Source organism: Aspergillus bombycis (assembly GCF_001792695.1).
Source record: "Aspergillus bombycis strain NRRL26010 chromosome Unknown contig00014, whole genome shotgun sequence".
NCBI lineage: Eukaryota > Fungi > Ascomycota > Eurotiomycetes > Eurotiales > Aspergillaceae > Aspergillus > Aspergillus bombycis.
This window is the reverse complement of record NW_019170016.1, coordinates 240,648-252,343: the sequence shown is the minus strand read 5'-3', so window position 1 is coordinate 252,343 and position 11,696 is coordinate 240,648. Positions and strand designations below refer to the sequence as shown.

The 11,696-nt window shown below is 50.2% G+C and overlaps 5 protein-coding genes across 5 annotated transcripts; 2 read left to right on the top strand and 3 right to left on the bottom strand.

Moving 5' to 3' along the window:
• Nucleotides 1-916: 916 nt before the first annotated feature.
• ABOM_002025 (GNAT family N-acetyltransferase) lies at nucleotides 917-1,513 on the bottom strand (the record flags this gene model as incomplete). The annotated part of the gene is made up of 1 exon (XM_022529155.1): nucleotides 917-1,513. One exon carries the CDS (start codon nucleotides 1,511-1,513, stop codon nucleotides 917-919), a length of 597 nt encoding a protein of 198 aa, XP_022392369.1.
• Nucleotides 1,514-2,036: 523 nt separating this feature from the next.
• Nucleotides 2,037-4,610, bottom strand: ABOM_002024 (putative rhamnosidase B; the record flags this gene model as incomplete). Its single annotated transcript, XM_022529154.1, has 4 exons — nucleotides 2,037-3,210; nucleotides 3,272-3,990; nucleotides 4,048-4,524; nucleotides 4,587-4,610. The coding sequence occupies 4 exons, from the start codon at nucleotides 4,608-4,610 to the stop codon at nucleotides 2,037-2,039; spliced, it is 2,394 nt and encodes a 797-aa protein (XP_022392370.1).
• Nucleotides 4,611-5,174: 564 nt separating this feature from the next.
• On the top strand, nucleotides 5,175-6,038 carry ABOM_002023 (2EXR domain-containing protein; the record flags this gene model as incomplete). Its single annotated transcript, XM_022529153.1, has 1 exon — nucleotides 5,175-6,038. The coding sequence occupies one exon, from the start codon at nucleotides 5,175-5,177 to the stop codon at nucleotides 6,036-6,038; it is 864 nt and encodes a 287-aa protein (XP_022392371.1).
• An 859-nt stretch (nucleotides 6,039-6,897) lies between these two features.
• Nucleotides 6,898-7,980, bottom strand: ABOM_002022 (lytic polysaccharide monooxygenase auxiliary activity family 9 protein; the record flags this gene model as incomplete). The annotated part of the gene is made up of 1 exon (XM_022529152.1): nucleotides 6,898-7,980. One exon carries the CDS (start codon nucleotides 7,978-7,980, stop codon nucleotides 6,898-6,900), a length of 1,083 nt encoding a protein of 360 aa, XP_022392372.1.
• A 1,458-nt stretch (nucleotides 7,981-9,438) lies between these two features.
• ABOM_002021 (glutaminase) lies at nucleotides 9,439-10,830 on the top strand (the record flags this gene model as incomplete). Its single annotated transcript, XM_022529151.1, has 1 exon — nucleotides 9,439-10,830. One exon carries the CDS (start codon nucleotides 9,439-9,441, stop codon nucleotides 10,828-10,830), a length of 1,392 nt encoding a protein of 463 aa, XP_022392373.1.
• Between the last annotated feature and the right edge of the window lie 866 nt (nucleotides 10,831-11,696).

The following is an 11,696-nucleotide window of genomic DNA, read 5'->3' as shown; positions in this document are numbered from 1 at the left end:
TCCCAAGTTCCCGCCTAGGTGAAAGGTGCCTAGATCGCACATTATATAGCTACTACTAAGGGTCCGGTGGCGTACACCCAGGATGGTACATTGGATACTCAGTGTTGGGGTTGGTATCTTTCAGTATCCTGTGTGCCTTGATGGACATGTTTCCGAATTTGTCTGAAGAAGGCAAATACCAGGTATGTATTGTCTATATTAGGCTTGACGTAATTTGGAAGACGGCTAAGTATGTCTACTATTGGATAGATATCCCGTAGGGAAATTCAACCCTAGCAACATAGAGGAGTGCGAGGGGGAGTTACGCCTCCGAAGGTATCCACGTAAGATAACTTCTGATCTTAGGTGTTTCTACACTAATATGAAGATCTTATAAGACCGAGAAAACGGTAGCGAGTAATTGGGGAGAAGTTCTTTTGTTGTTGTGTTAAATCGCAACAAAATATAGCACTACCGGACCTCAAAAAGCCTTAATAGGTTGGAACAAACTGTTGAAGATTTCGAGAGGGCATACGAACTGATAAGACCTCCACGTATGATGATCTCGGATCTTGAGTAGGAGCTATATTAATGGGAAGATCCTATAGCACTGCGAAAGTGGTGAAGGGTGTTAGGAGAAGAAATAGCATTCAAAGAGTTGTTGATTGGCTTTTGGAAAAGCGGGCTTAATAGGGCTTTTTGTTTTACTAGCCCCAAAGTCTTTCGTCTCGTCGTCACATTGTCGTGAGGTGACCCTAAGACACGCTTGTAATAGAAAGCCGATATCCATAGGATAGTTGAATCAGGAAAGATCTTCATGCTCTTCATGGGCCGCACCAGCCGGTATGTGTAGGAATGCGTGTGAAATTGCCCACGAATCAATTCTTCCAAGGGATCTCAGTATTTCGCAGCATATACGACTTCCCTAGCCATTCTTTCACTTCTCCAAACCATCGGTTCTGATCAGGCGAAATTGCATTGTATCTCGCTCAGGTGGTGTCATCCAAGGAAGGACGTAATCCTTTCTTGTCACTTCGACAAGTTCAAACCCACATTTGCGCAAGACCTTAACAGACGCCTCGTTCTCCGTGTCGCAATATGCCTCCAACACAGTGAATTGAGGTTTGCATGACCAAAAAAGTTCCACAAATGCTCTCAATGCTTCCGTTGCAAATCCCAGCCCCCAAGTCGATCGGTGAAAAATGAAACCCACCTCTGGGAGAGGATCCGTTCTCCATGTGCCAACCCACCCGATAAATCCTCCATGAGCCAAAATATCATACGGGTGAATATCCTCGGCGCCCTCTTGACTCCCCTGGAGCTGGTCCATATCTGGCCGGAGGAGTACCGCATAGTTCTCACCAATGGGGTTTTCCTTGAGTAACAAGCTGGACATCCACTGTCGGGAATCGTCCAGTGTCTTGCATGGGCCATGGGCGCTCCATCGGGTGGCCACCGGATCGGACCAAATGGCGTGGTAGCCAGCCACATGGTCCTCGGTTAAACGGACGAGCTGTAGTCGTTCTGTCTGCATATTGGGGAGAGATAAGTGAGGACAACAAAGACCGCGATATAGGATTATAAGACACGAAGACTGAGAAAACCCAGGCGCCGCCAACTTCGGAAAGAAGTACACAAAACGGAAAGTAAGGAGAAGAAGACGAAGCAAATAGACGCATGGCTTGTGTCGTTATAAAGCATATGGACTTCGTATTTTCGGACTGACTCAAAGGACTGCGGGCACCGCATGCAGTTAGACAGGCTGAGTAATCCATAGGAGTTAACTAAAATAATAGTTAAATAGAGTAAGAGAGTATATACCGTTAATGCTGCTATATTATGCCACAGCATTGTGGTGTCCACCATCACTCAGAAAGAGACTGATATGTGGAGCATTACTATAAAATGATCGCCATTTGATCTACCTTATTTGAAGAAAAATCTACAACTGATAATACAGGGAAAGAGGATATGAGTCCCCGTAACTCTATCACACACCCTGATCGTTCTTTCTGCTTCTAATTGATAACCCCCTCCCTCGCTTTTCTCGATACATGTTACGGAGCTTCGTGAATGAGTCTTACATAGTCGATGAGGCCGTGCTCCTCTTCAAGGCCACCTGGCAGTTGACTGACCACTTCGACTGGCTTCTCAAGTCGGAGCTCGACGTTCTTCTTGCCATCACTTCCAATGGTCCACGAGACGGTCACAAGATTGTCCTTACCCAGCGCAACCTTGGCCTGTATTGTGTCACTGAGCCCAAGCCGCGGTTTGAAGAGAAGCTTAGTCGACCCCGGTGCGATAGGCCGAATGCCAGCCAATTCCGTGCAGTACTCATAGACGGGCACACTAGACCACGCATGACAATCTGACCGCTGCCGAACATCGTCCTCCTCCCAGGTTGACAGATTGTTGGCTAGCATGTTCCGCCACGGGTCCCACAGCTGGGGCCAGAAATTGTCGTAGACCTGATCGCCAGCTAGAGACAACGCACGCAGGGCATAAAATCGCATCATGTAGGAGCATTTTGCGAAGCGAGAGTCCGCGAACGATTCGGTTAGAATGCGGGTCCGATCTTCCGGTCGCGCTGTCCCAGACAAAACCGCAAAAACCTGGCAATGTTGTGAATAGGACGATTCATCAGCGATGTTGGCCGTGGAATCGGTGAAGAAGCGTCCGTCGTAACAGTGAGCTCGAACGGCTTGTTGCAGTGCGGTCGCCCGTGCTTCGTACTCCTCTGCATAGCCCGGTCGGCCAACGTCGCGCACAAGCCGCGCAGCTTGTTGCAGGACATATGCGTATAGCATGCTGAAGTATGTATGTCGGTTTGATTTGCGACCCGAGGTGGGCACCCCTTTGTCGGGATAATCCTCCGTTGCACCCCAGGTCGTGACCCAGTCGACATACTGCCACACATCCTCCGGAAGTCCACTTACAAGGCCAAAAGGATCGATGTGTGAGTCGAAGAAGTCGAGAACGCCGTCGATGCGAGGGAGGAATGAACGAGCAAAGCGAGTATCGCCGAAATAGAGATGGTGATCGCAGACCTGCAGGACCCAATACAACGAAAAGCCAGCAATAAGCTGAGGGACGTGGGAGGGGAAGCGAGACTGAGTGAGACCCTCAGAGGTGACTGAAGCTGCAAAATTTGTAATTGCTTGTCGCATCAACCGGTCGTCACCCGAGAGTAGATAGTGAAACAGGCCGACGGCGCGACTGTCCCCAGAATATCTACCAGGAATGTTAGTCCTCCCAAATGCGATGGGAATGATATGTCTGGCAGTGGACTTACTGAAGTTGCTCATAAAACGGACAGTCCGAGTACCCGTCGAACATGCAGTTTCGCATGGTGCGGATCGACACGTCCCATATTCGTTCGCTGTATTCATCGCCAGACTCGGCCCAACTGGCCTTGACGGCGAGGGGATAATTGACTTGTGTCGCTTCCAAAGGCAGAATACGGACCGACTCCTCTCCCACCGTGATCTCGACTCGAAGAAGGCGAAATGTTCGGAACCAAAATGGCTCGTAGACCACGGTCTGCGTGTCCGGGATATCCAAGGTCGCCGCGTCATACGGACCCAGGATATGACCAGCCTTTGCATCTAGCCGATCTGTCTTCTTGCGAAAGAATGGATAGGAACGGGGCTCCAGCTCGTACCCTTCCGAGTATGTCACTTTCATTGTGATCTGCGACGCGCCCGTGATGCTTTGAAAGGCCCATCGGAGGAAGGCAGTTGAGTGTGTTTCGGCCTGCAATTCAAGCATATGCGAAGAGCGTCCCTGAAGGGTCAATTGCCCATTCCCCGACAAGCAAGATGCCCACTCGTCCGCACTGATAGAACTCTCGCAGGCGCGTATCACGTTCACAACGATGGGGTTCTGGTCAGGCATTGGGATCCCCCGCGGACGTAAACGCCAGGGTGGGAGATCGCCATTCAGTGTTTTGATCCCATACATCTTTGGGGTCACTGCTGAGCTATAGATCGTCGGAGTGACTCGTTCGTATATCTGTCAAAACGTGGTAATGGGTGGAGTGTTCAGGACTGCAGGATGGACCCAGCTTACGTGTAGAAATCCGTCATCTATCAGGCCCATGGGAAATTGGATACTCTCATCCACCTGTGCCTGCCATCCCACCTGGGAATCAATGTCCACAACATTACTGCCCGTCTCTACACGGCCAACTACAGTCAACCCCGGCAGCGTCGTCCTCTCAAATGGCATTGCGCCGCGCGAGGACGCAAAGTATCGCACCACAACGAACCGAATCACATTCTGTCCACGGGTGAGATATGGTGCGATATCAAGAGTGTCATAATACCAGATCCACGGACTGCTGCGAGCTGGCCCGACGGCGACACGGGTCCCATTGACATAGAGTTTATATCGGGTATCCGCAGAGAAATGCAACTGCGCGCGAGTTGGACGCTCCGGAAGGTCGAGCTCACGGCTGAAATGGACAATTCGCCCTGTCGTATTGACTCGCGACGAATCGACCCAGTCTGGTGTCCAGATCCAGTTGGCCTGGAGGGCATTGATGACCTAGTGAGACTTGTTAGTAGGCTCTAGATGTGTCAATGGGCTTTTGTCTCGGACGCGCATACTTTCTGTTCCTCGGGTGTCACCATAGTGTGTCGACCAGAGAAGAGGCTGGTTTCACCTGTGAGTGTGAGTCGAAAGATTCGGACCTGAGGGTATTTGTCTGCCCATGTTGCGCGTGAGGGGTTTCCCTGGTCTCGGGCTATTCTCCCCCGAGTTTTCGGTTAATTAATCGCAGATCATCTACATCGTAAAACCCGATCTATGCGCCAGGTAAACACGAAGATATGTACCTGAATACCGAGAGAATCAAGAAGTGGAAGATGAAGAAGAAAAGGAAGAAGAAGAAAAGAGAGCGTAAGGTATTGAAAGCAAAATATAGCAAGTTCTAATGCCTCGGCTAAAAGGAATAGCTGAATGGATTCATCCAACACAGGAATCGTCGGCCCGGGGCACTCAATGAACACCAGATACATGAGTGATGACATGAAAATAGAATCAACAGAAGTGGTGCCAAGCAAAGCCTCTTGTCAGCTTGACTAGGCAACCACAGCCACAGCCCTGTTCAAGAACCTAGTCACGAAGCTTTTCTCCCGCGCAAACCGTTGACGCCCTTCATCTTACATCTGCCTGCTCCTGGTATATCATCCACCATGGCAACCTCAACGACAGCAGCACCGAACTCCTTTCCCTTCACGCGTCTTCCTGGGGAGCTTCGCAACCAGATCTGGCAATTGGCTCTCTCCGACCCTGCCCACTCACTGCCACAACTCTGCTTCTACAATCAGGGCTGCTGGGATCCGCAACAACCTCCCGACGAGGATGCGGAATTTCATCCCCACAATGACGAGATGAAGGTGACACTCGCATTTTTCCATGATCGCCTGGACCCGATCCTCGTGGAGGTGCCACTATTTTTTGTCAACCGTGAAGCGCGGAGTTTCGCGCTAGCTTGGATCCACGAACATGGCATACAAATCCGCTTTGATAAGCACACCCAATCCCTGTATTTTGTCCCCCTTGTGGACCCAAGACGGGATGTATTATATATCCCCAAGGAGCAGTTTGATGACTTTCTGTTTGATCCTTCGTGTCGACTGGTTGAACTTGAACTAGGTGATTGGGATTATAGTTTTGCTGCGCCTGAAATTACGCGGCTAGCTCTCCCTGCTACGGTATTATGGGAACCAGAGATAGATACCCTACGCAGAGCTCTAGAATATTTCCCTCGAGTGAAAGATGTTTTTGTAATTTTTCAGGCGCGGTCTGAGGGGTTTTGGAGTGAGGGACATGAGGCTAGGTTGCGGCAGCGTTGGGTATTGGAGGACGTGCCAGGTCTAAAGGGGCCGATATTCATTCGGGATGAGGCTGCTGACGAGGAATATTGTATGGATCCGCCAAAAGCCTTGGGTAATTACGGTTTCAATTATCTCTTCGGTAATGCTTACCTTGCTATCGGCACCTTTCAAGTTGAGCGCTTCGAGATGCAGCATGCCGTTGCCGTGAGGAGGCTCTAGGCACACCTTTGACATTTCTTGACATTCTTCTCTTTGAAGCAAAGCCCACCTGCCCTTGAGATATTCTATATCTTATTTTGTCTCCTGTGGCAACAGGATTAGCTTCCCTACACCTAGATAAAAGAATTATTTGACAGTAGAAGTGGTATATTTGGCCTCCACCTTGGTACAGTGTCAGTGGCCCCAATGGCCAAGCTTGACTGCCTACGTCTCCAACCTTTACATAGGACAACAGAGAGGCTCCAGCCTCCTCGCCCCGTCACGCCGTTTGTGACGGTCTGACAGCAGTACTCTCTCTGTGTTATACGAAAAGGGTCAACAGCAAAATGCATCGTAGTGTATTCAACTAATGAATGAAGAAAAAAGGTACGACCCATAGCGTACTATGTGCTACGTTTGATTTTACCCCGTAAGTTGCTATCTGTTGAACATGCTGTGTCATTGCCTGAATTGTTCACATAACCGTCCGGCGAATTGCTTTATGTGCTCCTGTTTATATCGTTAGCTATAATTAGGGATGTTCATTTCAAACATCCGCAAAGCCCGTCCATATTTCATCTACAAGACCTGCAACCAGCAAGGCCTCTCTTGCCTAGCCAACAGGGACTGAAAAGAGCACGATATGAGAGTAAGATAAGTGGAAGCCATAAGAAATATGTTCAATTATGCTATCTGGCCAATTGATTAAAATACAGCTCGACACCCTATGTCGAGAAATGTCTAACAAGACACTGCTGGAAGGCCTGGCACAAACACTGACCATCGTGGCCGTGTGGAGAAGCCAGGATAAGTAACTCAGGTTCATCAGGCGAGCATATAGGTCCTCTCTCCAAGCATGCGGCGAGCTTCCAACGCCAGTCTAGGCGGCAGCAGCCTTTTCAGTGACGGTCGTTGTCGTGGTCACGGTAGCGGTAACCGTTGTTTGCGGACCGCATGCATTACCGGTAGTGATGCCGTTCGCCTGAGCCGTTACTGTTGTCGTTTCGGTCACAGTCACGTAAATCGGTTCAAGGTTGCAGGAAGTTGGGGAGATAAGAGGACTGCTGGCCGGGAGGCTGGGCACGGGCGTCGAAGATGTGATCGGTTTTGCAACAGCTACTGCTGCGGGTGTTGTGGAAGAAAAGACTGAGCTATACGAGACGGGGTCCACTGCAGCAGATTCAGATGCAGTGGCAGTTACAGCCGATGCAGACCAGGAACCTGACGGGGCGACAGCAACCCCAGCAGCCTTGACCACGTTGGAGCCACCGTCCGGCCATACGCGAGGCCCGGGCATGGTGTAGTTAGTCCAATAGGGGCGATACATGTAGAAGAGAATGCCAGGTTCATAGCCATTGTAGACCCCCGGGATCTGGACAACGGGGTGCGGAACGGCGGTGCTATCGCTCTCCACCTCGATCTGTGCGCAGTTGAAGTAGAGCTCCGCACCACCCCATTCACCAGCACCGTGTAGGGCAATGTGTTCAATGCGAACCAGGTATTGGCCGGCAGGAGTCTCCTTGGGTAGGGTGAAGGTGAAGTTTGTTTTGCCTGTAACGCCCCATTCGATCCCATCGCTGCCGAACGATGTCGGGCCTAACTCGTATATCTTGAACCAGTCGCCAGACCCGTCATAGTCGCGCACATCACCAGGCGCCTTGGACAGGTACACCTGCATCGGTCCGGGGTGCTCAATCAGCGCGCCGAAGTCGGTGCCGAAGCCAATGGTGTCGCCGGCCTTGACCTTGTAGACGTCGGTCTTGCTGGCAAAGTCCAGTGAACCAACATTGCAGCGGAAGTCAGTGCTGTCGTAACCGCCCTTGTAAGGCATATAGCCCTGGGTATCCTCGCGTACGTATTCGAAATACTCGGTGAAGTTGCCATTGGCAATGAAATTAGGGAAGAAATAATGAGTGGATACTATAGGCGCGGCCGCCAGGGTAAGCGCAAGCTGGATCTTCATAGTGATGCAAAGAGCGAAAGTCAATCAAAGAATGTGGTTCAATCGCCAGGGCTGATGGTTGAAAGAAAGAAAAAGAAAAAAAAAAAAAAAAAAAGGAGAAGATGAAAGATTTTTATCGATTGTCCATCTTGTAAACTAGTACATACGTTGAACTCGGGTACAGCAAAATTAACCACATGGAGAGCCGGGGAAATTGAGGACTGGAACAGCCAGCTCGGCTGCTAATCTGACACGACTAGGCGGAGCTATGCAGGCACCGTTGTTTCAGCCCTAGGCCTGTAGGAGCACAAATACTACTCACAACGTTCAACATTCCAATAGGAACTCGAAGTGGGCCGATTATACTAGACACTGCCAAGGACCCTGTCGACTCCAACTGTCCAAGGATGGTCAGCCCTACTTCAGAGTGGAGCAGCCGCTGGTCACCGTTCAAGAAATATACGTAACTGCCGGACCCATCAGGGACTTTAGCCGATGCCATTCAGCCTGATCATCTCGTTTCGCGTGGATTAAGTGGCTCTTACTACGGAGTACGTAGCTCCCTATAATGTATTTGGTAAGCGAGTCAACCACTTAACCTGTGATTTGACGCGCCTCGGAATATTGATTTAATTCAACAACCGAAGCACCAAAACTTCCGAAAAGTTCAAATGATTTAGTATACAACCCGAATGCTAGTTTCTATTAGCTATACCGTGATTAAAAAAAAAAGAAAAAAAAGAGATTCAATGTATTCGAGAGGTAGCGCGTATATACATATAATGTACCTCGTTCCACTGGATCTGATTTTGAACGGATGGTGACAGTGTTCGGCCTGGACCACGCGCACATAGTCATAAATTGACTATTTCTGAAGAGAAATCCCTACCAATCCATACTGTGGATTCTATCACTAGATCGACATGGGATACCTCCCCGGCCTTGGCCATAGACAAGAGTTTATAGACCGAAGTTGTATGGACGGTGCAATTGCGCTAGTGAACAGCCACCATATACTAGTAACCAAGGTTAATTTAGAGCTAGATCATCAATCTGCTACTATTTCACTTTGGAGGATTGAGTAGGTAATTATTTCACTTGGATTCGACGATCAGGTCACTCGATTTCCGCCAATTAACTCTATTATTTTAGGTTCCACTGGATCCTGGACTAGTGGGCTGCTAAAGATCCCTACCACTTTGAATATCCTGGTCCTGCAGTATTATACCGCTTCGAAGAATGATAGATTATACGAACTGATTCTTTCCCCAAGCCTACTAATTATAAGTGCGTGGCAGCTGTAGCTGAACTGCAGAACGCCAAGCGGCCAAGATTTCGGCAGAAAAAATTAAATCGTAGGGTGACCATCAGTCAGGCTGCGAGATTTAGTGGCCGCTTGCGTCGATGACCAAAGTAAAAAAAACCTTATAACTACACCCCAACCAGACAATTCCTCCTTCAGAATTGTTCCATAAAATCATGAAATCTCCTATCCCCGACTATCTTCACCAGGTATTGGAAAATGCCCGCCCGGAGGAGTCCGGAGAGCTTGCCAGCTACATCGATGTCTTGGCTAAAGCGGACCCCTCCAAAATGGCCATTGCGCTGTCGACTGTAGATGGGAATCTCTACTCGGCCGGGGACGACGAGGTTGAATTCTCCATCCAGTCCATTTCCAAAGCCTTCGTGTATGCTCTGGCTATTGAGGATGCTGGGCTGCCACGAGTCTTGGAAAAAATCGGGGTGGAACCATCCGGCGACGCATTTAACAAGCTGTCGTTGCAACCTGGTACCAACCGACCAATGAACCCCATGATCAATGCCGGTGCTATCGCCTCGCACACAATGGTGGTGGGCGAAAATGCCACAGCAGAGCAACGCGTTGATCGCATATTGAAGGCATTGTCGAAACTGGCAGGCCGGGACTTGGAAGTGGATGAGGAAGTCTACGAGGCCGAGCTCAAGGACGCGAACCGAAATATCGCCATTTGCTACATGCTCAAGGCGGCAGGCATCATTTCGTGTGATCCACAGGAGGCTGCACGCGGTTATATCCGCCAATGCTCTATCAAAACCAACGTGCGCGACCTGGCCATGATGGCAGCAACTCTGGGCAATGCCGGCATACATCCCATCACCGGGGAGGAAATTATGCCACACCAAAGCGCCCGCCAGGTCCTGTCCGTCATGACCACCTGTGGCATGTACGATGCTGCTGGTGACTGGGTGTCCCGGGTTGGCATGCCCGCAAAGAGTGGCGTGGCCGGCGGTATCATCGGCACCCTTCCCGGCCAAGTGGGCATCGCCGTCTTCTCTCCGAAACTGGACGGGCGTGGCAACAGTGTCCGAGGCGTCAAGATGTTTGAGCAGCTCTCGTCCGAAATGGGCCTACACATGATGGACATCAGCCAGGTCGGCAGGGCTACCGTGCGTATATGGACTGTGACCATTGTTGGCGGCGCCGATCAACCCCACGAGTGTCCGCAGGAGGTGCCTGTCTTTGGTCTGCGAGGCGCCGTCCGTTTCGCGGGCTCTGAACGCCTTACTCGTGCTATTGTGCGCGAGTTCACCCCTCCGACCGCTGCCAACCCCGAGTATGGGCGACACAGAAATGCTTGTGCCGTCATATTCTCATTCAAAGACACTTATTCCCTAAACTACGTTGCGCAGCGCATCATTGGTGAGGATATCCGTCGCCTTCTTGACGCAGGTAGGAATGTGGTGGTGATAGACCCTTCCAAGGTCCTCAGGATTGACGGAAACCCTGCTTTTATGGCTATATCCCCTCGAGTGGTCAACGACGAAGCTGAGGCGCGTCATTATATCGGTGGTCGAGGCTGCAGGGCCGTCTCCATTAGTGAAGATTGGTGATAGAGACTGGGCACTACGTTATATAGAGGAGAGCGTTCGGCGTGCTTTTTGATTGTACTGTAACAGCTCGTTAATATCAGTATCTCCTCGTTGCGTAGAAACCCATGAACTCAATCGCAACCAGACGGATAAAGCTTATGGGGTCACAATGCTTGATATTAGAAACGATGCGGATTCCTGTCGGAGATAGATACTGGTTACAGAATGTCGGATCTCGGAGATAAGGATCGGCCTCGGTGGAGACTAGTCCTCACTAGGCAGTCAAAGGCGGGCCTCTTTATCAAATATGCGGAGAACGATTTAGAGAATCCTGGAGCCCACTTCCGCTCGAAGCATATCTGTGGTACGGTCCGCCAATTGACCCCAGTGGCACGGATGTTACGCAGATCCCGGACATGCTAGCGCGGCTCGGCTTCTACTTGGAGTGTGATCCCCAGTATAAGAACCAAGAAAGGAGTATAGCGCCGCCCCGTGCCGCCTGGCAGACACAGTCCCACGACTGCGTTCGGACCGCGTGCTCTAAAGTGCGTTGGAGAGTTAGTCCTTTGGTTAGGCACATGGGTAATTGATGCGGCCATCCGGAGAAGAGTCATACCCATGCCATCTGGATCCGCTAGTTGGTATGGAAAAACCAATACATACTCTCAAGTCCTCAGGATGCTACCGGAAGAGATCTACTACTTGGACTTATTTTTCAGTCCACAACAGCAGGAGCTTTCGCCGTTATATATGATGCGGCATTAGGCATCTGCGGAAGTGTCCAGGATTATATCAATAGTACGGATTCCTCAAGCAAGGTTGTCAACTTGCTGATCTTTTTCAGGAGCTGCTAATATAGCACTCCATTCGCTTAGATTCAACATTTG